Below are 23515 nucleotides of genomic sequence, written 5' to 3' on the forward strand. Positions count from 1 at the left end.
GTGAGTTGGGGAGGGACAGAGAGAGAGAGGGAGACACAGAATCTGAAGCAGGATCCAGGCTCTGAGCTGTCAGCACAGAGCCTGACGTGGGGCTCGAACCCACGAACCGCGATATCATGACCTGAGCCGAATCAGACGCTTAACCGACTGAGCCACCCAGGCGCACCCCCAAGAGCTTTTTTTTTTTTTTAATTTTTTTTTTCAACGTTTATTTATTTTTGGGACAGAGAGAGACAGAGCATGAACGGGGGAGGGGCAGAGAGAGAGGGAGACACAGAATCGGAAACAGGCTCCAGGCTCCGAGCCATCAGCCCAGAGCCTGACGCGGGGCTCGAACTCACGGACCGCGAGATCGTGACCTGGCTGAAGTCGGACGCTTAACCGACGGCGCCACCCAGGCGCCCCCAAGAGCTTTTTTATTTGAATTAGATGATGTATTTTTATCAAACAGAATGAATACAATTGCATGGTTTGCTTATTTAATTGTGCGTGTAATGAATGATGTCAATAGATTCTCCATGGAGAATCACCCTTACTCTTCTGAAATAAACCTCATGGTGTATTATTCTTTTGATACACTCCTGGATGAGATTTGGTATTTTATTTAGAGAGTTTGCATCTATATGATTTATAAGCAACATTTGTTTTTTGCAGCATATTCCTCAGAGTTGGCTATTCCCATTTTATCAACGTCATAAAGTATACTAGAGTGTTACCATCTTTCCCTGGGGTCTGGAACAGTGTAAATAGCATATGAATCATCTGCTATTTTTTTTTTAATTTTTTGATGGTTATTTATTTTTGAGAGAGACGGAGCGTGAGCGGGGGAGGCGCAGAGAGAGAAGGACACACAGAATCCGAAGCAGACTCCAGGCTCCAAGCCGTCAGCACAGAGCCTGACGCGGGGCTCGAACCCATGAACCGCGAGATCATGACCGGAGCCAAAGTCAGATGTTTAACCGACTGAGCCACCCAGGCGCCCCTTGTTCTCTCTTTTTAAAAAAAAATTTTTTTAGTTTATTTTTTGAGAGAGAGAAAGAGAGAGCGGGGGCGGGGGGACAGAGAAAGGGAGAGAGAGAGTCCCAAGCAGGCTCCGCACTGTCAGCACAGAGCCCAGTGCGGGGCTCAAACCCACAAACTATGAGATCGTGACCTGAGCCAAATCAAGAGTAGGACGCTTAACCGACTGAGCCACCCAGGCGCCCCATGTTCTCTCTTTTTAAACAAAGTTTTACAATAGAAGTTTTCAAATGTATTCAAAAGTAGATGGAATGGAATAATGAACCCCCTTGTGCCCATCACCCAGCTTCGATAACAATCACCTTGCTACCCCTGCCTCATATATCCCCACTCCCCATATTTTTATTTATTTGTTTTTTAATTTTGGAGTAACTTAAAGCAAATCCCAGATCTCAATGCGTACTCCTGGCGGTTGTATACGTTATAACACACATATCATATATATAATATATACACATGTATATTACATGTTTCTCTAGCAGATAAGGATTTTTTTCTTAACATAACCATCTGATGGTATCATGCCCAACAAAATTAATAGTTGCCTTGATAGTATCATCTAATACCCAGTCTGCATTCAAATTGCTCTGATAATCTTAAAAGTGTTTTTCTAATCCTGTTTGAATGAGGGCAGACAGGGTCTACATTGTGCTTTCCTGTGGATTTTTTTTGTCAAATTTTTTTTTTCTTTGAAAGAGAGTGAGTGGGGGAGGGGCAGAGAGAGAGAGAGGGAATCCCAAGGAGGCTCTGTGCTGTCTGCTCAGAGCCCAACATGGGGCTTGAACACACGAACTGTGAGATTGTGACCTGAGCCAAAACCAAGAGTCAGATGCTCAACTAAGTCACCCAGGCGCCCCATCTGTGTCTTTTTCATCCACCACATTCACCTCTCACCTTTTCTTGTGCCTTTTATTTTTGGTGAAACAGGTTCACTTGCCTGTGAACTGTCCATGCGTGATTTGGCTGTGTCCTAGTGGTGATGTCTTTTTTTTTTTTTAATGTTTATTTTTGTAGGAGAGAGAAAGCATGAGCAGGGGAGGAGCAAAGACAAAGGGAGGCACAGAATCCAAAGCAGGCTCCAAGCTGTCAGCACAGAGCCCGACGCGGGGCTCGAACTCACAAACCGTGAAATCACGCCCTGAGCGAAGTCGAGCACTTAACCTACTGAGCACCCCCCACCTGGCGCCCCCTAGTGGTGATGTCTTAATGTGCTCTGCCGTTGCCCGTTTTTCGTGCAGACTGGGAGGTAAATTTAGAAGCTATTGTTTTGGAAAGAACACTTCACAGGTGATGCTTCTGCATCACATCAGGAGGCATGTTCGCTTTTAAATGTGAAAATTGTGATTTTAGATGTGAAAATTGACCCGCGTGTTCAGGAATTGTTGGCAAGACGCATCTGTTATAAAGTCTCCTATCGACCTTCACGTGATGGTTTCAGCAGCTGTTGGTCGAGTTTATCATGATCCTGTTGATCAACCTTCGTTAACCAGGCATTGCAAAAGGGTGATTTTTTTTCTCATTAGATCATTAGTTCTGTATTCTCAGCTGGAATTTTTCTAAAAGGAAAAGCTTCTCATTATTAGCTATTTGGTTACCCTCAAATATAATAAGTAGAGGAGAAACAAGAAAAGTCTTGTTTTTTCTTTTTTTAACATTAATTTCAGCATTATCTGGCGCCTGTACCAGCCAGAGCCCAGCAAGGAGATAGAAGGAGCCATTTCAACGGTGAGAATGTTGTTTAAAGAACCGTTCAGCGGGGCGCCTGGGTGGCGCAGTCGGTTAAGCGTCCGACTTCAGCCAGGTCACGATCTCACCGTCTGTGAGTTCGAGCCCCGCGTCGGGCTCTGGGCTGATGGCTCAGAGCCTGGAGCCTGTTTCTGATTCTGTGTCTCCCTCTCTCTCTGCCCCTCCCCCGTTCATGCTCTGTCTCTCTCTGTCCCAAAAATAAATAAACGTTGAAAAAAAAAAAAAATTTAAAAAAAAAAAAAAGAACCGTTCAGCAAAGTCTTTAAGAAATAAGAAGGCAGGGGCGCCTGGGTGGCTCAGTCGGTTCCGACTTTGGCTCAGGTCACGATCTCGCGGTCTGTGGGTTCGAGCCCCACGTCCTGCTCTGTGCCGACAGCTCAGAGCCTGGAGCCCGCCTCGGGTTCTGTGCCTCATTCTCTCTCTGCCCCTCCCCCACTTGCGCTCTGTCTCTGCCTCTCAAAAAATAAATGTAAAAAAAAGCGCACTTTTGAGAGTATTATTATGAACTCATGATTTTTTTAAATGTATTTGAGTGTGTTTGAACCCAAGTAATTAATATTTTTGATGCTTAAATCGTCCTCTGGCTGGCGGTGGTCCCTTACAAGTGGCTCCTGTGTCAATCTGACAACCCCCATCCTAGGTTCCTTGCTATCCGGCGTGACAAGATATTTCAGACTCAGCTTATGTATTTCCTGCCCCAGACCCAGAGTCCACCTTCTCTAAAGATACCTGCTTCCTTTTAGTGGTAAGTGGCTTTTGTTTTTGTTTTTGAGAGAGAGCATGAGCAGAGGAGGGGCAGAGAGAGAGGAAGAGAGAATCTCAAGCAGGCTCCACACTGCCAGTGCAGAGCCCGACCCTGGGCTCGATCTCACGAACTATGAGATCATGACCTGAGGCGAAATCAAGAGCCGGATGTTCAACTGACTGAGACACCCCAGAGCCCCGTGATTTCTTAATTGTTAATTCATTTCTTAATGGCTCTTTTTATCCTTAGTTGATACCCAAGTAGAGGGTGTAAAGTCAAAATGTATTTTTTGTATCATTCAAAAGAATTTTTTGCTATGTTGCTATGCAATCAACTTGATATAAAATTCGGTTCACTTGTTTATTTAGGCTTTTAGGGATTGCTTTTATATTGACTTACATTTAAAAAATAATGTAAAAAACTTACCTGGTTTCCAAAGTCAAAATGAGAAAACAAGACACATCAGAGAAGTCCAGATGTCTTCCGAGTTTCCACTCAATTTTTTTTCTTCCATTGTTTATTTTAGAGAAAATAAGATTATTTGCATGTATTAACATCCCTCCACTTTGCTCAAAAGTTCAGAGGTCTGTCTAGCTTTAGCAGTCTCAATTCTTCAAGCTTTTGCTCTGTTAGACACCAAACCAGCTTCCAGGGGCTCCCACTGGTAAAACTTGGGAAATTTGAGGTGGGAGCTTTTGTCTCCATCTGGGAGCCAAGGAGGCGGGGCTCAGCGGGGGCACGCAACGCACCCAGGGTCCCCAGGGTCGTGTAGATGATGAGCTGGGCGAGACCTGGCCTAGTGACCAAGGAGGGAAAGGGAATTTGAATGTTCCTCCCGCTGTTGCACCTCCTCCTCTGGGAAACAGCCCCTTCTGGGCACTTGACATTGAAGCCTCAGAGGCTTGACAACCCAGAGCCCTGCTCAGTAGGCCCCTTAAGCCACCTGGCTCCTTCCTGAGGATGCCAAGGGACGATGTGGGACCAGCTGGGAAGGGTGGGGCAGGGAGCATAGCTCCAGGGGGCAGTCATGGGCTTGGCCCTGAGGGGCGCCAAGGATGGCACCTCGGGGGCAGACAGGTAAGAATTCAGCTCACCAGCCTGTGCTCCGAGGACCTACTGCTAACAGCCCAGACTGGCACCTCTTTCCGGTTGCATCGGGATGCCTGGGCCGGCCCTGCCTGAGCTGTTTCTGGCTCCGACAGTGACAGCCTCCTAAGGGACCGCTGCCTACGGAGTGAGGCCTGAGGTCGGCCAGGGCGGGAGCCGCACAAGGCACGGTGACCGTGCACACCGCCAGCCGGGTCTCATGAGCTTCTGGGAGAAAGTCCTGAGTTCCAAATGCTAGACCCAGCGTTGGCGCCCCGAGCCCACGGGCGGCCTTCCCCAGGGACCGGAGGGGCAGCCGAGGTGGAAATTCAACCCGGGCGAGACCTCACACGAGGGAGACCACAAGCTCAAAGAAAGCGTGATGTGACCGCTTGCTGGGTTTGTCCGGCAAAACCGTCCCCAAGAGCAACCAGGGCAACTGCGTGTCACCCGAGCTCACACTTCCTGCGAGACCGTTTGAAACCATCCTTCTCTTCTACTTCGTGTTTGTCGGCCTCAAAAAAAAACCTGTGAACCACCTGGAATGTGTTTGGGCATCGGCGGCAGCAGGACACCAGCTCTCCAATGGGAGCCTCGATTCAGGGCTCTGGTGCGTCCCGTCGTGGCACGTCCAAGCCTCCTTCAGAGGTCACCTCCCTGGGGAACCACACGCGGGACACGTCCCCCAGCAGACGGGGGCGGCACAGGGGCTCGAGGAACGCGGCGTGGAGCCCGGCCCACTGGCCCACGTGGTCCCGGGCCCCCGAGGGCAGTGACTCATGTGCCATCAGAGGCTAGAGAGACCAGGGTGACCGAGGCTCTAAAACCACCTCCACTTCTCACCCGACAGCCATCCCTGGCGAGGGTAAGGTGCGATCTTTGACAATCAGCCAGGACCTGAACCACCACGCCGGGGGTGGGGGCGGGGGTGGAGGACTGTCCTAGAGGATCTGGACAGTCTCTCCCTCGTCTCTTTATCTGTGTCACTGGATGGCTGGGTCATACCTAGCAGATGTCAGACTCTGAGGCATCTCTGAGGGGTCCTGCTCGCCTCTAAATGCCAGGTAGGTGGGTGGGGAGATGGATGGATGAACTCATTTAATCCTCACAAGACAGTCTATGAAGCAGAGGTACTTTGACTGTACAAATGGCAGAACTAAGGCTCAGAGAGATTCGGGGACCGTCCTGAGGTCACACAGCAACCAGAGCCTGCCTGAGGGCAGCGGATGCCCCGCCCAGCACTGCCTGCCCCTCCTCCCAGGTCTAACCCTGGAATCTGCACCATGACGAAGGAGGAAAAAATAAGGAGGGAACTTTATTTAATATTAAAGTCGGGGAGGGGATCGGAAGGGAGATCGGATTCACTTGGTGATGGTGTTCCTGCGGAGAGAAGAGAAGCATGAGGCTGGACACCAGCTCGGGCCTTCCCACCCGGTCAGGTGGCCCCTGCCCCGGCCCCCGCCCCGGCCCCCGGCCCCCGGCCCTGCCCGCCGTGCTTCCCCACTCACGCGTTCATGCTCTTGCCGCTGCCACTGAGCACGATATACGGGGTTTTCTGGGCCTTTTGCTTCTCCTGGAGCAAAGCCACTGTGCCCAGGGGCGTGTCGCTGGAGCTCATCTTCTTCAGGAGCTGCAGGACAGGGGCCAGTCAGCACAGGGCAGGAGTAGGCCCCAGAACACCCATCACCCCAGCACCGGCAGGTGCCAAAGCCACCCCACGTCTCCACGGGCCACCCACCGCCTCCTCGTCCAGCTTCTTCATCCGCCGCTCCGTCTTCATCTTGCCTGAGCCTTTCCCGTGGAAGCGGTGGGACAGCTGCCGGAAAGCCTGGGGACACGGGGCAGGAACCGTGTGAGAGCCGCCTGTGCCCCAGAGGGCAGGGGAGGGGTGGTCGGGACGGGGCTGGGAGGAAGGCAGCGACCTGGCGCCCCCCAGGGGCTCCGCAGAGTCACAGAGACGGACTTGGGGGCCGGAAGTGCCGCGACAGGGACACTGAGGATCCTCAGTGAGACCCGCGTGCGGAGGCTGAGCCGGCCAGGGGCTGGGGCTGGGTGGGCCGTCCAGGTTGACGGTGCACCCCGAGGCTGGGCTGGGAGCACGTGGGGAAGAGCGCCAGTGGGGCGGGGGCCTGGACAGCAGCCCCCAGAAAGGCGGCCCCCAGGGTAGGTCAAGCCACGAGGGGGGAGGCCGGCAACGGGCCCATGATGGAGCCTGCTGTGCCCCCCAGAGATGGAAACTGAGGCACAGGGGCTCTGACACTTCACCAACACTCCAGCCAAGACCCCATGGTGCAGCTCTGCCTCCTCCGGGAAGGGCAGGAGCCCCACCTCTCCGTGACTCAGTCGCCCACAGTCCTGCTCACCTCCTTGGGCGTGAGTTTCCGGCCCGTCTCGTCCACATACTCAATCTTAACGTCGGGTTTGTAGCCGTCCTTCTCCTTGAAGTCCTGGGTAAAGCCTCGGTACTCCTCCCGCCGGCTGTACTTGTCGTCGATGGCCCTGGGTGCGAGACAGGGGGGGCCTCAGGGCCAGCACCGCCCACCCCGCCTGAGTTCCCCACAGCCTCCGGCCGGTGACACCCCCGTGACCCGCTGCCCAACCGCCCCACTCACATCTTGTCTTCGATGCAGTACACGGCCGACGGCAGGGACTTGTTGGGCGCCTTCACCCGGGCCACCTTCTGCACCGTGGTCTCCAGCAGCCCTGGGGAGAGGCGGTGGTCAGACTCCAGGAGGCCCGCCGGGTCCTCAAGCCAGGGTCTCTCAAGGCCACGGCCTGACCACTTCCACTGCCCCGGTTCTCCCCAGAGATGCCAAGACTTCAGGGGCGAGTGGTGGCTTTTGGGGGGGGGGGATGGGCAAAGCCGTCAAAAATGGGGTGACACGGTGCAGAAAGGCCAGATGCTGCTATGACTGCCCCAGACCTGGGGGCAGGGGGGCAGCTCGCAGGGCCCGGGGAGTGGCTCACCCTGCCGCCCCCGCAGGGCTCACAGCCCTCACCTTTGTTCTGACACAGCAGCAGGGCAGCTGCCAGCCCTCTATTCACGATGGGCTCCTCGTCCAGGATGGTGGTGGAGGAGGCAGAGAACTGGGGTGCGGCACACGGGACGAAGGTGGTGAGCGGGCCGCGCGGACTCTTCTCACCCCTCACCCCCCACCCTCCCCCCACCGCACACAACCGCGGTCCTTCCGGTGACCGGCCCCACGCCAGACGCCTCGCTGAATCCTCACCACGACCCTGTGAGCATCACAGGCCCCATCGCAGAGGGGGACGGCGGGTCTCTGAGACAACGGGCCACTGCTCCAGGTCCCCTGGCCCCCAACCCCGCTGCGCCGTGGGCCCCTGCTCCTCCCCCCCCCCACCCCCCGCCTCGCTCCGCGCCCCTCACATCCTGCTGCTGCTTCTCCTCGTCCAGGTTGACGGTGCTCCAGCCGATGTTCTCCTCCCCGTCGGACTCAGAGCCGCCGTTGGCCGAGCGTTCCTCGTCTCGTTCAAAGTCCTGGGGGTCAGGAGGCCAGGGTCAGCCCAGGGAGCCCCAGCCCCTCCCCGCCCCCAGCCTCCTAACCCACCGGGGCCCTGAGGCTCGTTACTGGGGACCTGACCAGAGTGGGGGGGTCCAAGCCGGAGCCGAGGGGAGCAGGGGGGAGAGGCAGGCCGCCCGAGGACCCACCATGAGCTCTTCCTGCTCCTCCCGGTTGCCCGCCAGCCCGTAGGTGGGGATCTCCCCCAGCGTGCGGCAGAACTCCGACGTGGCGTTGAACACGATGGCCCCCTTCCGCTCGGGGTCCTCGTCTTCCTCCCAGCCCCGCTGGCGGGCTTCCAGCTTCTTCACAATCTCCACCACCTGGGGGAGGGAGCAGCTGTGGGCAAACCCAGAAGTTTCTGGGGAGGTGCCGTCGAGACCCAGAGGCCGCTCCTATGTCCACAGCGGACCTGGCTGGTCTCTGCTTCCTCCCTGGCTCCCCGTCCGCTCCCCCACTCCGCACCTACACCCATCTCGCTAGGTCACTCCTCTGCCGCAAAGCCATCGATGGCTCCCTTCTGCCCTTTAAATTAACATCCAGAATTCCACACGGCCGTTCTCCAAAGCCCCACAGCCTCACGTCTTCCTCTGGGACCGGGGCACCCAGGGCCTCTCGGCCACTCCACCGCCACCCACCCTTCACCCCACAAACTCCAGTTTCAAACACCTCTTCCAGAACCCTTCCCTGAGCCCACAGGGTGGGGAGACGCCCGTGGAACTCCCACACACTTCTGGCACCCACCGCCCCCCCGCACCGCCTGCCTCGCTCCTCCCTCAGGCCACCCTCTGGCCCAGCATGGCCCCAAGGCCCCTCACAACTCCGCTCCCAATGCCACCCTCCGGTCCCCTCCACGCCGCACTCCCATAAGCACCCAGGACCGTCTAGGATCTCCCCTCCTTCCACCCCACACTTTCGTGCTTTGCCCCGACAGCGAGCTCCTCAGAGAAGTTTCCAGTCACCACATCCACTTCCACACCCCTCCCTTCCATCCTGTTTTACTACGTTTATTTTTTTTAACGAATACCACCGTAAACATAAAAGGGTCCTGGCACGTGCATGTTTAAAAACAGTAACAACTAAACACACACCCAGGCACCCATGGCCCGCTCTCAGATATATCATTAATACCCTTTCAAGCCTGTCTCCTCGCCCCTTTTGGGGCTCATGATTCACTGGCTTTACTCTCCTTTTTTAACACAGTTTATTTACTTATTTTAAGAGAGAGGGAGAGAGATGGAGAGAGCTACCAGGGCAGGGGCAGAGAGAGAGAAAGAGAGAGAATCCCAAGCAGGCTCTATTAGTGCAGAGCCCGATGGGGGGCTCCAACTCATAAACCACAAGATCATGACCTGAGCCGAAGTCGGACGCTTAGCCAACTGAGCCACCCAGGCGCCCCTCACTAGCTTTTCTTTACGGTTTTACCACACAAGGACCCATCCACAAACAGGGTTATTATTTTGTTGTACTTTTTTTTTTTTTAAGTTTATTCTGAGAGAGAAAGAGCGCATAGTAGGGGGAGGGCATAGAGAGAGGGAGACAGAGAATCCCAAGCAGGCTCCATGTGGCCAGCACAGAGCCTGACACAGGGCTTGATCTCATGGTGTGAGATCGTGATCCGAGCCAAAATCAAGAGTCAGACACTTAACTGACTGAGCCACCCAGGCGCCCCTGGTTGCGTGGGGTTTTTTTGTTTTTTGTTTTTTTGAGAGAGAGAGAGAGAGAGAGACGGAGGGCGCAAGTGAGCAAGGGGCAGAGAGAGAGACAGGAAGAGAAGTGGGGCTCACCTGAAAGGGCCTGTGTTTTACCTAAGGGTGGGGCTCATGTTTTACCCGAAGCAGGGCTTAAGCTCACCCAATATGGGACTCGAACTCACGAACCGTGAGATCGTGACCTGAGCCGAAGTCAGATGCCTAACGACTGAGCCACCTAGGTGCCCTGGTTGTGCATTTTTTTTTTAATGCTTTATTTTTGAGAAAGCACAAGCGGGGGAGGGGCAGCAAGAGGGGGACAGAGGTTCCGAAGCAGGCTCTGTGCTGACGGCAGCAAGCCCGAGTGGGGCTCGAACTCACGAACTACAAGATCGTGGCCTGAGCCGATGTCGGACCCTCAACCTACTGAGCCACCCAGATGCCCCCAGCTGCACGTTTTTAAAACATCATACAATCTGAACCGTGCTGTAGATTCCTCCGTGATTTGCTTTTTTTTTTTTAAATACGTTTTAAGATTCATCCTGACACGAGCGGCTGTACTTCGTTAGCTTTTCACTACAGAATCGTGTTCCCTGATGTGAACGTACTTAACCTAGGCACCTGGCGCTGCGGACGGCCCTTCTGTCTTTCCACACAGGACGCAGCGACCAGCGACGTGACGCCCGGGCCCCTGGAGCGCGCGGGCAAGTGCGTGTGAGGATTCTGGCTGCTCCAAACCCTGACACTTGATCCCGTCAGACTCGGACATTTCTGCCAGACGGTGCGGGCGGGACCCGATCGACGTCCTCGTGGCTCGCCTTTCCTTGACCACGAACGAAGCTGGGCCCCCCTGGGTATCCTACTGGCTATTTCCCCTTCCGCTTCTGTGAAGTGCCTGCTGGGCTCTTCTGCCTGTTTCCCCGTTTTGCCCGTTTTTGTTGTTCGGGTATTCTCGACACCAACCCTTCTGTGACGGTTACGTGTACGTGGGCAGGGATCTTCTTCTGGCCCATCTTGTACTCCTCGTGACACCTTTTCAAATAACTCCAGTTCTTAATTTCTAAGTAAATATTAAGGTTTTTTTTTCTCCCCTCGTGGTTTACGCTTTACATTTTTATTGTTTAAAAATCTTTCTCCTGGGGCGCCTGGGTGGCGCAGTCGGTTGAGCGTCCGACTTCAGCCAGGTCACGATCTCGCGGTCCGGGAGTTCGAGCCCCACGTCAGGCTCTGGGCTGATGGCTCGGAGCCTAGAGCCTGTTTCCGATTCTGTGTCTCCCTCTCTCTCTGCCCCTCCCCCGTTCATGCTCTGTCTCTCTCTGTCCCAAAAAAATAAATAAACGTTGAAAAAAAAAAAAATTTAAAAATCTTTCTCCTAAAATCATCCAATCACAAAAAAACAAAAAGCAAAAAAAAAAAAAAACCTGTGATGCCCCCGACAGGAGGTCCCTAGAGAAGGTCAAAATCACAGGGACAGGGAGTAGGGCGCGGCTGCCTGGAGCCAAGAGATGAGAGCGTTTAATGGGAACGGAGTTTCAGGGTTCCAAGACAGGAAGAGTTCTAGGGATAGATGAAGGAGACGGTTGGCTGCACAACCACGTGAAGGGATTTAACATCACTGAACTGAACATTCAAAAATGGTTAAGGGGCGCCTGGGTGGCTCAGTCGAGCGTCCGACTCTCAATTTTGACTTGGGTCACCATCCCAGGGTCGTGGGATGAAGCCCCAGGTCGGGCTCGGTGCTGAGTGGAGCTTGCTCGGGATGCTCTCTCTCCCACTGCCCCTCTCCCACACGCACTCTCTCTCTAAAATGTATATATATTAATAAAGGCCCAAGTGGCAAATTTTATGTTCTATGTATTTTTTTTTTTAATTTTTTTTTTCAACGTTTATTTATTTTTTGGGGGACAGAGAGAGACAGAGCATGAACAGGGGAGGGGCAGAGAGAGAGGGAGACACAGAATCAGAAACAGGCTCCAGGCTCTGAGCCATCAGCCCAGAGCCTGACGCGGGGCTCGAACTCCCAGACCGCGAGATCGTGACCTGGCTGAAGTCGGACGCTTAACCGACTGCGCCACCCAGGCGCCCCTGTTCTATGTATTTTAATGCAATTAAAAAAAGGAAAAAAATTTTTCTCTGCTACAAAGTCACAAACATAATTTCCTTAACTTTGTTCTGAAATGTCCTATCCGTTAACGCAGCTGTTATGGACTGCGCTGCGTCCCCCCCCCAAATTCCTATGTTGAAACCCTGCCCCCAGTATGACTGTGTTTGGAGACAGGGCCTTTAAGGAGATGGTCATGGTCAGAGGTCATAAGGATGAGGCCCTAATCCAGCAGGTTGGTATCCTTGTAGAGAGAGAACGACACCCCAAGGACGCAGGCACACAGGGAAAAGGCCACGAGAGGCCACGGTGAGAAGACGGCCACCGACAAGCCTCAGGAGCAGCCAAAACTCTCGAACACCCTCCCGAAATTTCAGACTCCAGGACTTTGAGAAATAAATTTCTGTTGCTTAAACTACCTTGTCTGTGGCATTTTGTCACGGCAGCTCTAGCTGCCTAAAACAACAGTGTACCTGTCTTCTTTAATGTCTTTTGAAAACAGACTAGGATCTTCCCCGTACAGATCTTTTTTTTTTCTAATGTTTATTTTTGAGGGAGACGGAGTGCAAGCGGGGGAGGGGCAGAGAGAGAGGGAGACACAGAATCCGAAGCAGGCTCCAGGCTCTGAGCTGTCAGCACAGAGCCCGACGCGGGGCTCGAACTCAGGGACCGCGAGATCGTGACCTGAGACGAAGTCGGACACTTAACCGACTGAGCCCCCCAGGCGCCCCTCTCCTCCAAATCTTACACATCATTTACTCCTTTTTATTTTGTTGCTATCCTCCTTATCTGTTACCCGTTTAGAAGAGATGGAAACCATCTGTTTAGCAAGCTGTCTATTGCTTGCCCGTATTACTTCACCACCTGTAACGCCTTCATAAACAGTATCTTTTTTTAACATATCTTCTATCTCTTGCTGGGGTACAGAAACACGACCGGCTTTCCTCTGGTCATCTCATATCACCAACCTCACTACAGCCTGCCTGACCTGCCCGCATTTCCCACCGAGGCCACTTTGGGCAACAGCACGGATGCCCTCCGTCCAGAGGTCAGCGCTCATCCCGGATACCCTAATTCCCCATAGCATTTGTCACAGGTGCCTCCTGTCAAGAACCTCTTGGCACGTGGCTTCCGGGACAACACCCCGTCCTCCCGGTCTTCCTCACGCGCTCTCCTCCTCGGGCTCCCCTCCTTCATCCACACTCACCGTCCTGGGGACTCTACCCACTCCTACGGCTTTTGACTCGCGTCTACGTACTTACTGACTTCTGCATCTATGCCTCCAGCCTCAGCCTCTCTCTTGACGTTCAAGTTCTTGCATCCAACTGCCCGTTCGGTGTCCAACACGTCTAATAAAAAGGCACCTCAAACACAGCCAAAACCGAACCCTTGGGTCGTCTCCCCCAAACCTGTCCTCCCCTAGCCCTTCCCATCTCAGGAACGGCCCTCCCTGCTCCTTAACTCAGTCAACGGCCAGCTGTTCAAGTCAAGGTTCCTAGGGGTCGTCCTTAACCTCTCACACCCACTCGCGATCTCGCATGCAATCGATCCATCAGCCAACACTGTCAATTCCACCCTCAAGATGCACTCCACACACAGCGGCTTCTCCTGGTCTCCACGGTCCCCAGCGGGCCACCATCCCACCTGGTCTTCCTCCGACAGAACCGCACCGGCTAAACCTACCGCGAGAGCAAGCCCCCGCCTGACGTGGCCTCTGCCCACCTCCTTCCCTGTCACTCTCCCCGTGGCTCACGCCACACGGGCCTCACCCAACTTCCTGAGCGAGCCCAGTCGCTCCTGCCTCAGCGCCTCGGGTACCGGGTGCTCCCTCACCTCGGAACCGTGCCCTAGGATGTCGCTGAGGCTCACTTCATTTCGTCTCAACCGTCACCTCCTCAGGGAGGCCCTCCCTGCCCAGCCGACTGAAAACGGGAGTGCTCCTTTACTCCTGATCTCCCCACCGCCTCGCCTTTTCCTCTCTCTCCTCTCCTCACGGCGGTTCTCACCGCCAGATGTTGTTCTGCCCTCTCTCATCTCCTCTCACTAGAACAAAAGTTTCACGAGGACAGACACTCCTGTGCTTTCAGCTGCCGTGTTCCCTGCTGGACGCTGGGCGCTTGGCAAGTTACTCGCCACGGAATGACACTAACATCCCGCGGCACCGTGAACTCTGTGAAGGCGCAGAGAGCAGCTCCGCCTCATTCCCGACGTCCCGCGGGGCGCAGGCCCTGGCATGTGGGGGGCACCTGCTGCTCCCGGACTCTCATCACCTCCCGACCCCCTCACTTTCACTGTGGATTCCAGCACCCAGCTTCCCGCCTTCCCTCTGCTCCTCCTCTCGTCTGCACTCTCGGGGACCTCTGCCTCCAAAGGACCCATCCAACCACTACCCCAGAGGTTTGCTGAACTCCTGACGGCTAACAACCGTTTCCCCAGCCTCTCCCCCCCTACCCTCCCCCGCCAGGGCTCACCCTCCCAGCCCTGGCTTATCATCACCGACATCCACAGCCCCGCCCCGTCTCCTCTCCATCTGCTGCCCCCCATCTTCCCAGCTCACTTACCCTGTAAACCTCAATCCAGTAACTCCCCCACCTCACCAGGACTCCAGTCCCGTCCTCCCACCCGTCGCCCCTCCTGGTGCGTCCGTACCACCCAGCGTGCATTCTGTGCGTCAGTGGGGTCCCTCCTCTGCAACACTTTACCTTGTCTCTCCCCTCGACAAACCCAACCCGGATTCATCCCAGACATCACCTACTTGGCTGACAACACGGAGCACCTGGACGGGCCACAGAAACCCTTAAACGCGCAGACCCACTTCCGACTCGTGACCCCTTGTTGCAAACGCGGAGTCTCCACTCATCTGCCCAGCAGACCTGCTTTTCGCCCTGTACCCGACTCCGGGCTCCAACACAGCGCCCCACCTCCCCAAGACCCCGCGTCCACCCCCACCCTCCACCTCCTCGCTGGAAAACAGACCACCAGACGGGGCTCCCTTAACTTCTTCCCCCCACCAGCCACCTGCACCTGCTGTGCCCGCTCCTGCCCTCCCCGAGACAAACCACGACGTGACCTGGCTCCACTCAAAGGCCACCCTGACCAGCACTCCAGGTCCCACCCCTGCCTTGCTCCTTAAGGGTTTGCTCCTGAAAATAGCTCCTCCCTTCTCTTCACTTCTCTCACTCCCTCGGATCGGCAGCGAGCACACTCGTGAATCGCCGTCACTTAAGAAAACCTTCTGAGAATTTAAAACCGGATTAGACATTGGTTCAAACCCAAAAGGCGTTGGGGGCATAACTGGGAAGTTTTGTCATGGACTGCTATCAGAGGATTTATGGGATTTTTCCTCCAGAAAAGGTGGGGTCCCCTGAGCCTGGGGGTTCAGCAAGTACCGTATGGGATTTTTAAGGGAACACAGTTACGTAGGGCAATGTCCTTATTTTTAGAGACGCCTGCTGAAGTGCCTCGGGGGAAAGAGTCACAGAGTCCGCAACTTACTTTCAGGAATTCAGAAAAAATGGAAAAGAGAAAGCGAGGCAAGAGCACTGTGACAAAATGTTTAAAAATACTGAATTAAGAGGACGTATAAGAAAGCTCATCATGGGGGTGCCTGGGGGGCCCAGTCTTGGTTAAGCATCCAACTTCAGCTCAGGTCACGATCCCGTGGTTCGCAAGTTTGAGCCCCACGTCGGGCTCTGTGCTGACAGCACAGAGCCTGGAGCCTGCTTCAAATTCTGTCGCCCTCTCTCTCTGCCCCTCCCCCATTCTCTCTCTCTCAAAGATAAATAAACATTAAAAGTAATTTTTTTTTTTAATTTTTTTTTTCAACGTTTATTTATTTTTGGGACAGAGAGAGACAGAGCATGAACGGGGGAGGGGCAGAGAGAGAGGGAGACACAGAATCGGAAACAGGCTCCAGGCTCTGAGCCATCAGCCCAGAGCCCGACGCGGGGCTCGAACTCACGGAGCGCGAGATCGTGACCTGGCTGAAGTCGGACGCTTAACCGACTGTGCCACCCAGGCGCCCCAGAAAGTAATTTAAAATTAAGTTCATTATGATACTCTTTCAACTGCCCTGCACCTAACTGCTGCGGGGTGCGGCCCACATGTTTACAAACACCCCCAGGTGACTCGGGCTCAGCCCAGGCTGAGAACCATCGGGCCACGTGACCTCTGTGCAGTCCTTCCAGCCACAAACTCTACGATTCTTAGATCCGATCTGTAAATATTAACACTATTAACCATTAAGTACAGAAAAAAAAAAAAACCCAACCCTACTCTCCATCACGCCCCCTTCAGCTACTGCCCATTTCTCTGACCCTCTTTAGGGCAGCGGTGGACAAAGTACCGGCCACCACCTGCTGCCACAAATAAAGTTTTACTGGGTCGCAGCCATGCCCCGCTGCAACGGCCGAGCGCCTGAGCCCCTGCGCTCCAGTGTTCGTGCGGCCCACCTGCTCCCGCTCTAACTGTCCCAAGTTGCTGCCCTCGCTTCCGTGTCTCCTCAGTCTTGTTGACACACTGTGCCGCACCTGACCCGCCTGTCCCTCCTTGAAAGTCCTTCTTGGCTTCTGTGAGCCCCACTCCCACGGCTCTCCTCGACCTCAGGGGCTGCTGCTTCTCGGATCCCCCCCCAGGAGCTCCCACTGCTGTGCCCCACCGGCTGGGCACACAGGGCTCCCCGTCCCGGCCTCTCTCTCTCTCACTCGCTCCAGAAGTGGGAGGGGTAGGATTAAAAGCGCAGACTTTGGAGTCAGGCTGTTCAAACCCACGTACCAGTCACGTAACCCTGGGCAACTTGCCTAAGTGAGTCGACAGAGCACGCGAGCGGTGCCCAGACACGCTAGTGCCCGCTGAGGGTCAGCAACGACCGAGGCCATACGGACCACCGGCCCCTCTGCTCAGCTCACACCACCGGGTCCTCAAGAGTCCTAGGCCAATCCCTGCGAGGCTGGCTCCTCGTGTTAAGAAGTCTCAGCTCAGATGCCGCCCCCTGCGAGATCTCCCCCAAACAGGTGATGCAAGATGCCAGCCCCCCAGCCGTCGGCTCCGTCTTCCTGGGTTCGGTCTGCCCGGCTCGAGGCACCACCAGAGTGTGTTCATGCACGTGTGCCGGCCTCCACCCCCAGCTAGAAACGCAGCTCCGTGAGCACAGGGCCCCTCGCGGTCCCGCTCACCTATGACTCCCCAGCCCTCGGGACGATGCCTTACTCACGGCAGGCATGCAACACCCAACCACAGAAGGGAGGGAGGCAGGGAAGGCTCCAACCCTACGCCACCTTAGAGCAAAAACACCGCTCAAACCTAGGGATCTGCTAACGACGCGATGTTAAACAAAAAAAGAGGATCCTGGCCAGAGTGCAGGTGCCGTGCTCACGGGGACAGGGCGCCATGGCACACCCGTCCCCGGAGACCCCAGCCCTGGAGAGGCCAACACCCACCCGCTCCCACCCAGCCCCGGGGCCCCCTACCTTCTCGCCGCTGTCCCGCAGCTGCTGCAGCTGCCGCAGGCGGCGCCCCTTTTCCAGCTGCTTCTGTAGCTCCAGCTCCGCCTCGTCCTCCTCCAGCGCCTCTGGGGACCCGGCCTGCGCGCCTCCAGCCTCCTCTGGCGGAAACACGGGAGGCCTCTGCTCGAATCATCCCCTTGCCCCGGGGTGCTCGTCCCTGCCCTTGACCGCTCCCCCCACCCCACCAGCCCCCGGCCGGCAGGGCGCCTCACCCTCATCGCTGATGTCCATGTTCTCCACGCGGGTGTCATCCGACTGCGAGGGCTGAGGCGCCGGCTCCTTCTCCTCCTCCTCCGGGGCCTCCTCGTCTGCCTCAGGCACTCGGCGCCGACCCCGGCCCCGCAATCTGGGGGGGAGAGGCCTCTCGGGTGAGCACGGGCCCCTGGGCCAGGCCAGCCCCCACCCCGCACCCCTCTTTCCAAGCGCACCTGGAACCAAAGTCCCCGTCTTGAGTCTGGTCCCCAAGAGGCAATAAGTCATCGGCCCGCACGACCACCTCCTTCTCTTTCTTGCGGATCTTCTTCACCCTCCGTTTGGTCTTTTTAAAGGTCACCTGAGGGGAGGAGAGGCGACACCTGACACGGGGAAGGCGGGCGGCCATGAGCCCCCGAGAACGAACACTTCCTTAGTGCTCCTCCGTGCCAGCCTCTGTCCTAAGCGCTTCCGCGCACAGACAACACGTGAGGGAGGTGGGACTTTGTCCCACCTGTGAGATGACGAAAACTGAGAACAGAGAGTCTGCGTTCCTTGCCTCAGGTTGCCCAGCTGAGAGGCACAGCCAGGATTGCGAATCTTGTTTTTGTGGCTCGGGGGGGGGGGTCCTGCTCTTAATCACGTGGCCAAGCAGTTCACCGAGCCCGGCGTCTACCTCTGCGTTCACAATCCTCCCAAACACAAACTCCACACACAGCTGTAAACTTACACTCACCCACGCTGTCACTGACCCTCGCAATGGCCCTCAAGACGGGGGCTCCTGCCATTCCCATTCCAAACGGGGAGCCTCGGCCTCACGGTTAAATGACTCACCCAAAGCACGAGCTGGCTAGATGGCAGAACCCGAACACGAACTCAGGACCATCTGTCTCAACGGTCCCCGTTCTGTCGGCAGCCACTGGCTCCCCGCAACACCGCCCTGCTCACCCATGAGGGCCGAGACCCTCACGCTCGACCCCCCACAGCTCATCTGGCCGCACAGGACCCGGGAGGAGGGGGAGGAAGCCCCACCCCATCACAAGCCGTGGCCGGAGGGCTCGGGGCTCACCATCTCCTCGGGTGTGAGGTACTCGGAGGCGAGCCGGGGCCCGACTGTGCTCAGGGACTGAGCCTGTAGCCGCAGCTTGGCCCGGATCTCCTCCAGCTCCCGTTCCCGCAAGCCGTCAGCCGTGCCGCCCTGCTCCAAGCGGAAGGAGTGCGGCCGCTCGCCCTCGAGCTCCTCGTCGTACTTGGACAGGATGGAGCGGGGTTTCTGCTGCAGGACAAGAGGGACAGGTCGGGATCCAGCCTGTTCCTGAAAAGCCCCAGAGCCCCCATCTCACAGCCCCGTGCTGCCCGGCCTGCCTGGGCCAAGCCGTCCACGCTCTCATCCTCCGCATACGGCAGGTAGTCGGGCTTCTTCTTCCGTAGCTCCACGTTTTTCTCTGCCCGCTCCTTATCTACTAGGTTCACGTTCACCAGGACATCCTCCTCCTCCTGCAGCACACCTGCGGACAGGGCAGGAGCAGCGGCCACTCACGTCTGCCCTCAACTCAGCAGTGCTTACGTCCCCAACCAGAGCACCTGAGCTCAACCCACCTTTGTCCTTGAGGGTGAGGATCACAGTCTCCCCCTCTCGGAAGGAATCGATAGCGTGCTCCACGGTGAGGCCCTGGAGGTCCCGGGCACTGTACAGGTCCTACAAGGCAGAGGGAACGTCCAGACAAGCCAGGAGCCCGGACTCCCCGAGCCCTGGGACCCCAGCACTAAGGACAGTGGTGCGTCCACCCCTCCCTGCCCTCGGCCGCTGCAGCGGCCTTACCTGCCGCCTCTGCCCAAACTCCTCCTCCACCAGAGTGCTGACACCAAACTCTTGGTCCATCTCCTCCAGCAGTTTGGCCTATGGGATGGGAGGGGGGTGACCTATGACCTCACGCCATTCGGCATCACTGGAAGACACGTGGGACTTTACCAGGTGGGAGTGCAGAAAAAGCAGGCCATTGCAGGGAATCCAGAGCAGACAGCATCGACCCCTCTCTGAGCCCGGTCACCTCCCAAGAACAAGCCTCCTGCCTCACCAGCCGGTCGGGCTGCCAGAGGCCCTGAGTGACCGCCCCCAGCTTCCCCGGGCGCTCACCCTCTTCTCCGCCAAGTCCTTCTCCTTCTGAAGCTGCCGGCTCCGCTCGATCCAGGCCGCGGTGTCGTCCAGCCACGGGTCATCCTCCCCCAGTGTCTTTATCTTCCTGAAGAGGAAAGAAAGTGGCCTTCTGGAGAACCCCTTTCCTGCTCCCCCCACCTGACTCAAGAGCTCCCTGGCAGCCTCCTCAGGTCCTTCCCTTGTCACCCCGGCAGGGACCCCCTCACCCCAGCTTCTGGTTCAGGAGGCGCTTTTCTTTGGCGGCTGCCAGCTTCTCCCGTAGCTCCTCTCGCTGTCTCAAGGCCATGGGATTGATGACATCGGCTGCCACGGGCTCCTCCTTGGTGCCCGCCTCTGGAAGGGGGGCCCAGACGTGAGGCTATGCCTGCCCGTGGCTGGTGGGGAGAGGAGGGAGCCACTCACCCTGCCCCCTTCCAGCTCAGGGGGCCAGAAGGGGCCAGGAAAGGGGGGATCGAACCCTTCACCTAACTCCTCCCACTACATCCCCACACTTCTGTGTCACCCCACACAGCATGACGGGACCCTCCACGCCTTACAAGCCCCCCAAGTCATGCTTTACTTTTTAATTTTTTTTTTTTTCAACGTTTATTTATTTTTGGGACAGAGAGAGACAGAGCATGAACGGGGGAGGGGCAGAGAGAGAGGGAGACACAGAATCGGAAACAGGCTCCAGGCTCTGAGCCATCAGCCCAGAGCCCGACGCGGGGCTCGAACTCACGGACCGCGAGATCGTGACCTGGCTGAAGTCGGACGCTTAACCGACTGCGCCACCCAGGCGCCCCCCCAAGTCATGCTTTAAAAAACAAACACACCTGACACGTGCACAGCTCAGGTCAGTTTGTAGCAGCTACGCATGTGTCTCAGCCTGGTTAATGCTGCCTCACAGCACAAGGCTAGCACGTGGTGCTAGCCATTTGAACTTAAAGAATAAGCTGATTCCCAAACCCCCATGACCACTGTAGGGAGAAGCCTCATGTCTATTGGCAACTATGTACACACATACACACACACGGACAACGCCACTAAATGGAGCTGAACCTGTGCCATAACCCCACCCTCCTCAGAGACCCTTCAGATGGTCCTTTTCTTCCACCAAAATGCCCTCCCTCACCCCCCATCCTCAGCCCCACACTCACCCTTCTTGACAGCGTTGACCTCCAAGGGTTTCAGCCCCAACTTTGCCCGGAGTTTACTGAGGGCAAGAGATACAACTGTTAGGAGCCGTCAACGAAATAGGTGCACGAAAGACATTTCAGGACAGACGGGGTGAAAACAGGATGAGACTAAGAGATCACGAGGGTCCCCAAAACAGGACCTGACCCAGGCAGCCTAGGACATTGGGAAGGACACTGGCCTCCAATATGGGGAACACAGGCACCAGGCCTGGCCTGCCCCTTAACCAGCGGGCCATCCTTCCTCTCAGGCCTTAGCATCCTCTTCTGTAACTCAGATGGTCATACGGCACTTCTGATCTCAATGAGAATGCTTTAGTGTGGGAAAGGCCACCCCCAAGAAGCTGTCCCAGAAAATAAAAGCAGAAACATACGGGAGACGGAACTTACTTGGTCTCCTCGATGCTGAGTGACGAGGCATCTCCTGAGCTCGTTTTGGAGCCGGCGGCTAGAACAAGAAGAAGCCTGGCTCAGGTGCCGAACACAGGCCCAAAGATGAGGGCCTCTTCCAAACTCCTCCATTTCAGGAGACGACACAACCACCCACCTAGCTGCTCCAACCAAAACTCAAGGAGTCATCTTCATTTCCTTCCTCTTCCCACCTTCATCCAAGTGCTAAGATGTCTTAAATTCCTTCCGCAAAACACGATTTCGATCTGTTCAGGTCTCTCCATCCTGCTACTGCCTCGGTGCAGACCACTCTCAGCCCTCACGTGGCCTCCACTCTTGACTACTCTTGAACCAGTTCTCAATGCGGTGACACTAACAACATGATCAACTCACTCCTCGGCTCAAATCTACGGCTCCCGACCACCCTCAAGACAAAACTCAAATTTCTACAGGGTCCTTTGCGGTCAGACCCGTTTCTTATCCCTGCTATGAACCCTGCACGATCTGCTCAATACCAGATTTCTTCCTGTCTCTACACACGCTGGGACTACTTCATTCATCCGTTCACTCAACACATTTACTGAGGGTCTGGGGCGTGCCAATTGCAAGGAAAACAAAATCTCTGCCCTCGCGGAGCGCAGTAGAGGGACACAACCCTCAACCCCAAATAACCACAGAAGGCCCTTTAATGAGTGCCGACGAAGACAGCCTGGGGGTGCCCAGGCCCAGAGTACGCGGCCTGCACACACCCAGGCCCTCTCGCTCCGGGGCCCCGGGTACGCCCCGCCCCCACGGGCCACGCCCCTCACCGGCCTCGTAGCCGTCATCGCGCTTCTCCCGCTTCACGCGCCGCTCGGAGGGCTCTGCCTGGCTGCGCTCCCGCCCGTGCGCGCCGCTGCGGGCCTCGACCTCGGCCCCGCGCCGTCCGCTCCCGCGCTCGCCCCCACGCTCCCGGCTCCGCTTCCGTCGTTCGCCGCCGCTACTGCCGCCGCCGCCGCTCCGGTGCTTGTGTTTTTTGTGCTCCCGGTGCCGCGGCGGCTGCTCGGTGGCGCCTCCGGTGCTGGCCGCCGCCGTCGTCCCGGCCGCCTCCTTCTCCCCGCGATGCTTCTTCGACGACCCCATGGTGGCACGTCCGCCCCGAGCCCGGCCGCCGCCGAGGCCCGACGATGCAAAATGGGAACACTTCCGGGTCGCCCGGCAGCCGCCGTCGTGTTGCCGGAAACCAAGAGCGGCCGCTTCCGTCGTTCGCGCCGGAGCCTGCCCCAGAGGTTCATGGGAAGGCTGGGATCGGAGCCCAGCGGCGCAAGAGCGGCCGCGTCGGTGGGGGTGGCGGTCTTTAAGCTGGTAGCCTGACTGCGCATGCGCCCCGGGGGTTGCGTCGACCGGATGTAGTGGTTACGGGTCTCTCCGCTGGAAGCGCTCTACGCCAGGCACCCGGGAGCTGGAAGCGCCCGCCCGGCACCGGACGTTCCGTGTGTCACAGACTTGCTGTGGACGGCGCCCGGCGCTCCTTGGGCGTCCTCCTAGTGGACTCCCCAGGGTCGCGGCTCCATCGGGTGTCGGACAGCGCAGCATGGTCTCCTGACAGCCGTGGCTCCACAGTCCAGCCTCCAAGGCCCTGCAACCAGTATGGTCAGCAGACGCCGCCTTCCCACGAGCCTTGGATTGGGCTTTTTAACCTGTACTCCGGAACCCCCTAAAACTGAGTGTAGAATTTCGGCACATCTGTGTATGTGAGCCTCCCCCCCCCCCCCCCTTGGAGGGCGTCTCACTTGAAATTAAGTTAAAAGCCCAATTGGGGCGCCTGGGTGGCTCAGTCGGTTGAGCGTCTGAGTCTTCGACCCTCGGCTTCGTCTGGGGTCATGATCTCAAGGTTCCTGAATTCCTGCACTGGCAGTGCAGAGCCTGCTTGGGATTCTCTCTCTGCCGCTACCCTGCTCGCGCATGTCCTCTCTCTCAATAAATAAACTTTAAAAAAAAAAAAAAAAAGGCTCAATTCACATCCCTCCTCACACTCCCACCACCCCACAGTTGCTCCGTCTGGCCTGTTATGGTGTGATGTACCCCATTAAAGGTCCGACCCCTACCCCCCACCCCCACCCCACACACGCACCAGGAGTTCTCAAAAGCCAGATCCTATTCACTCTTGAATTCCTAAGACCCAGCATAGATGGAAATGGGGGTGGAGG

General features: G+C 56.5%; 1 protein-coding gene across 2 annotated transcripts; it reads right to left on the reverse strand.

Moving 5' to 3' along the window:
- Positions 1-5892: 5892 nt before the first annotated feature.
- SART1 (spliceosome associated factor 1, recruiter of U4/U6.U5 tri-snRNP) lies at positions 5893-22545 on the reverse strand. 2 transcript variants are annotated; one of them, XM_086676854.1, is made up of 20 exons: positions 22136-22545; positions 21327-21384; positions 20901-20956; positions 19971-20097; positions 19744-19849; positions 19429-19506; positions 19206-19305; positions 18972-19114; positions 18676-18879; positions 17843-17967; positions 17627-17760; positions 17379-17512; positions 8268-8441; positions 7986-8096; positions 7597-7684; positions 7210-7300; positions 6961-7096; positions 6336-6425; positions 6106-6227; positions 5893-5977 (listed from the first exon to the last, which is right to left on the reverse strand). In XM_086676854.1, exons 1-20 carry the CDS (start codon positions 22446-22448, stop codon positions 5959-5961), a joined length of 2409 nt encoding a protein of 802 aa, XP_086532980.1. In that variant the 5' UTR covers positions 22449-22545; the 3' UTR covers positions 5893-5958. The 2 variants fall into 2 exon arrangements, with proteins under 2 accessions (XP_086532980.1, XP_086532979.1); XM_086676853.1 differs by having other exon boundaries at positions 18676-18882; positions 22136-22544.
- Positions 22546-23515: the final 970 nt, after the last annotated feature.

This window comes from Puma concolor, chromosome D1, assembly GCF_028749965.1.
Source record: "Puma concolor isolate L17-30 chromosome D1, mPumCon1.1.hap2, whole genome shotgun sequence".
Taxonomy (NCBI): Eukaryota; Metazoa; Chordata; class Mammalia; order Carnivora; family Felidae; genus Puma; species Puma concolor.

Excerpts from the sequence above, each read along its gene's own strand:
- SART1 (XM_086676853.1), bottom strand. The coding sequence starts at position 22,448 with ATGGGGTCGTCGAAGAAGCATCGCGGGGAGAAGGAGGCGGCCGGGACG. Across the intron at positions 19,507-19,743 it reads AGGACTTGGCGGAGAAGAGG|GCCAAACTGCTGGAGGAGAT; the intron begins GTGAGCGCCCGG and ends CCCATCCCATAG. Across the intron at positions 18,883-18,971 it reads GCGTGGACGGCTTGGCCCAG|CAGAAACCCCGCTCCATCCT; the intron begins GCAGGCCGGGCA and ends CTTGTCCTGCAG.